Source organism: Drosophila rhopaloa, unplaced genomic scaffold (genome assembly GCF_018152115.1).
Source record: "Drosophila rhopaloa isolate 14029-0021.01 unplaced genomic scaffold, ASM1815211v1 contig_3, whole genome shotgun sequence".
Taxonomy (NCBI): domain Eukaryota; kingdom Metazoa; phylum Arthropoda; class Insecta; order Diptera; family Drosophilidae; genus Drosophila; species Drosophila rhopaloa.
The window spans coordinates 26329350-26333319 of record NW_025335123.1 but is presented as its reverse complement, the minus strand read 5'-3'; the positions used below and the strand labels follow the sequence as shown (position 1 = coordinate 26333319).

General features: G+C 48.6%; 1 protein-coding gene across 1 annotated transcript; it reads right to left on the bottom strand.

Moving 5' to 3' along the window:
• Nucleotides 1-368: 368 nt before the first annotated feature.
• On the bottom strand, nt 369-2746 carry LOC108038341 (trypsin eta). Its single transcript, XM_017115119.1, has 3 exons — nt 2424-2746; nt 2104-2374; nt 369-2045 (listed from the first exon to the last, which is right to left on the bottom strand). The coding sequence occupies exons 1-3, from the start codon at nt 2744-2746 to the stop codon at nt 1677-1679; spliced, it is 963 nt and encodes a 320-aa protein (XP_016970608.1). The 3' UTR covers nt 369-1676.
• Between the last annotated feature and the right edge of the window lie 1224 nt (nt 2747-3970).

The following is a 3970-nucleotide window of genomic DNA, read 5'->3' as shown; positions in this document are numbered from 1 at the left end:
AGGAAGTTATGATTTTTTATGAGTATTAAGAATGCATCATATAAATAATTTTAGAGAATATAATTCACAGAATATTCTGCAAGGGTATTTCAACTTCGGCTCCGCCCGAAGTTAGCTTTCCTTCCTTGTTTTTAAGGCAGCTTCGTACAACTATAGGCGTCCGATTATTAAATATTAATATTAAAGCCATAGTTCTTTTAAGCCACTATATTTTAAAGTATAACCGTACCAACAAATTTGATATATTTTTTTTCGATTGTACCAATGGGAGCTATACCACTATTTGATATATCCTACCTGCAATAGAAATAAGACGTATGCCCTCTGAAAGGGTATGATAAACTTCCCATGAAATGCAATTTTAGGCATGTGTCTAATATATGCAAACAATTTACTGCTGTAAACGCAAAAAGGGAGCAGGACACGCCAGGGACTTGGCTACACAAACGGACACAGAACTAGCGTGTGCGTGTGTCGGGACAGCGGAAACACAATGCTGAATCAATATGCAGAAGAACGGGGCGCTGACGAGCCAACTTGGTAAACAAGAAGCGTGACAAAATGATAAAGTGTCGACTCCGCTGGCGTAGAGGCTAAAAAATAACAACTTGTTGGGCAGGACGCAGCAGGACGCAGCAGGACGGAGCAGAGCCATGGCAAAGTGAGCAATAAACATACGCGATTAAATTCATTATGAACACTTGAACAGCACACAATGCGGCTGTGAAATGACAAACTTGATTGCGAATGTCTGTGAATATATGTCTGGGTGTTCTTGGTCGGGGGGATCGCTCAGAGTCCCACATCAATTCAACATTGTTTTGTCGCCTGCATGTCGTCTGTCACCGGGACTGTTCCGCAATGGAAGCTTGCCTGAAGCCTGGAGCACGGAGCATCCCTCGCTAGGGACATGTTCGTGACTTGTGTTGCTGAGGTCTCAGCCCTCTAGTTGGTCCTGGCTTTTTCAACCGTATGTGTAAGTGATTGGAGTGTGCGTCTGCGATTACTAATTGCATTGCTGATATCAAATCAACATGCTTCCGCACTGATTTCTATCCGAGATTCGACAGAAGCTGGATGTGGGGATCCATATTGCAGAGACCAGAAATTTAGACTCACGGTCACCGTGCATCCCAAACGCAATGCGGCATCAGGAAAATCGAGCCCATTTTACTGGCGCAGAGTTCCTTATAATCTGGACGAGGCCACTGCTGCCCCTAATTGGTCTAATCAACAGTTGGTGAGCGCCCCAAATTAACCGTTCCGAATTGTTGCATAATTTTCTCGGTGCTCACAACCTCGGCTGTGATGCGATAATTGCTGTCACAAACAGTGAATCCACTGGCAGCGCAGCTTCAGCGTAACCATAAACCGTTGTCTCACCCAGCTCACACGGGAAGTTCGTGTGTGTGCATGTGTGCGCGGGTAATGGCGCGGCGTGCACCACATTTCGCCTTTTGCCACCAGCCTCCCATTATGTCCCAGTATGTCCACCGCCATTGCTGGCCGCCTTCCCGGTCATGGATGACAGGCCATGCCCGCTGGTTTCAGTCGATTTTGGTTTGTCGTCCACAGACTCCAGGCTTGCAGGATAATAGCCGCGATTACTTAGTAGCACTTGCTGCTTTTCCCGGCGCGTCGACCGCCTGTTGAATGAATCGCAAAAAGGGCAGGCGCTACCATATACCCCTGAAAATGGCAAGAAAGGCCAGCAGAAGCTGCATTAGAATTAATAGTGTGGACACCGGACTCGAGACTCGAGGGCATGAGTTTTCGTTGATCCAATCCCGGAAATGGTAGACGTCGGTGTAGACTCCGGCCGAGTCGGGCTCACCGCAACCCGTGCCGAAGGACACGACGCCGGCCACCTTATTGTCACAAATAAGCGGGCCGCCCGAATCGCCTTGGCAGCTGTCCACTTCGGTGTTGCTCTGGTCATTGGCGCATAGCATACCCACCTTGGTCCAGCCTAGGAGCTTCTGGCAGAAGGTGTCTGGCAAGACTTTAACATCGCCGTTGATGACTTCATCGGGGAGTGGCCCGTACTATGGAAAAAGGTGCGTAGGGGATGGGAAGGCGAGAAAAGGGACGAAAGAAGCTGACCTGTATGACCGTGCCCCAGCCGACGATGGTGCACTGGACCCCGGCCACCGGTGCCTTGTCATACAGAGGCATGCTGGCGACGGCATCCCCCAAGCTCAGATCCTCCTTCATCAACACCAGTCCGATGTCAAATTTTTGCGATTTTCCCTTCTTGTACTTGGGGTGCGGAATAAGCCTCTTCGCTTGGACACTCTGTGTGGTACTACTTCTCACCAGCCTTTTTGGCGTACCAGCTATGACCGTTAACTTCTTGGCCATCAGCTTGCGACGACTGCAGGGGTCGATTAATGGTCGTTTAATGGGGCTACTGCAATACTCACTCATGATACAGGCAGTGGGCCGCCGTTAGGATTGACCGCTGGCTGATGATCGCTCCCGCGCAAAAGTGATTGTCCCCGAAGAACTTCTTCGACTTTCCCATTCGCAGCGAAACTACGTACTTAACCAGATCATTTGTGTGGGGCCGATAGCCACCCGTAATCATGAATTGAAAGTCTGAGGCGCTGGGACTATCCCGCTTCCGGGGCGGCGTCGTTTTTGATCCTCTTGATTCTCCGGGTCCCATTGCATCGATATCGAACGGGACTAACTCAGCGCTAACGGAAATCAGCAAAAAACACACAACAAATTTGGACGAACACATTTTGAATATTTTTCTTTAAAATTCTGACTAAAAAACTCCAGCTTAGTGACTGTTTGGTTGTAACTTTAAATAGGGCCTAAACAAGAAGACCAGCAAATGGAAGATAGCGCTTACAGCCATTTAATAAACTAATGAAAAAGTCGCCTTCATAAATAACTTGCACGCGTTAAGAGGCGAGTGATAAGTGTGCGTGTGAAGCAACAGGAAGCATTTATTTATCCCCTAAACCGCACAGCTAGCTGCGAACTGCAGTTCACCCTATTTTGAACCACTCACTCAAGTCAGGCCAAGGCATTCTAAACGAGCAATCCGGCCAAAGGCACATACACTGGCACTGTGTTGTCAAGTTATTTCCCGCTCCACACACACCCTTGCCAGTAAGTAGTTGGTTGTTTCATGTCACTTAAGTCGCTGCCTCGTCGGGCTTCCTTCCATAAGTCCTGTATGGCAATCGTGCCAGGCATTCGACGTCCGGGTGGAAGGTGTTGGTCGGGCCGTTATCATTAATTTGCAGCCTGCTTTTTGCAATAATTTACTAGACACTTCTTTTTCCTTAGCCATGAGCTCCATGGAATGAGCATTCCTGACTCCGGCGGGAAGAAGGTCCACGGTGGGTTGTTCGCTTACTGGTGCTCGGCATCGGGCCATCGACCAGGGCGCTGCAGGCGGGTCTAAGGACCCTGAGCAGCTCCTCGAGCTTTTTTGCCGGCAGTGTTCGGCTTCCTGCTGCCTTGGCCAAGTTTATAAGTTGAGTTGTCATTTCGCCCGCTTACTAAAAACAAGTTTGTGCGGCAGAACAAAAAATGATACCCATTTTTTACCCTCCGACCCACATTTAGGCGGCTCAGAGACAGCAATTTCATGCGTAATGATAAAGCAGGGGCAACTGAAAGTGCAGTGAAAGTCGAGCTTTCTTCATATTTTCATTTTACAATTAAAAGCTTCGACAAATTCGATACAGAGTCCAGGCCCAATGCAAACATTTATTCGATGAGCAGTCAGTGCCAAACTGAATCGTATTCCGAGACGATGCCAGCAGCAGCTGCATAAGTTCCCCAGGGCGGTGTGCAGAGACTGATTGTCCCCAGCCAAACAATTAAGGCACCTGACTGCCCTCTGATAGCAGACCGCCAGACATGCCACACAAGCCAGACTTGCACGAGTGTGCTCTTCTTATTACTTATCGCCACTGGACGATGCCGAGCTTTGATTATTGTTGCCTTT

Bases quoted from the DNA above. Each gene is read 5' to 3' on its own strand.
- LOC108038341 (XM_017115119.1), bottom strand. From the start codon at position 2,746: ATGTGTTCGTCCAAATTTGTTGTGTGTTTTTTGCTGATTTCCGTTAGC. The intron at 2,375-2,423 runs GTGAGTATTGCA...CGACCCCTGCAG, and splicing joins GCCCACTGCCTGTATCATGA to TCGTCGCAAGCTGATGGCCA. The intron at 2,046-2,103 runs GTCAGCTTCTTT...CTTTTTCCATAG, and splicing joins GCTGGGGCACGGTCATACAG to TACGGGCCACTCCCCGATGA.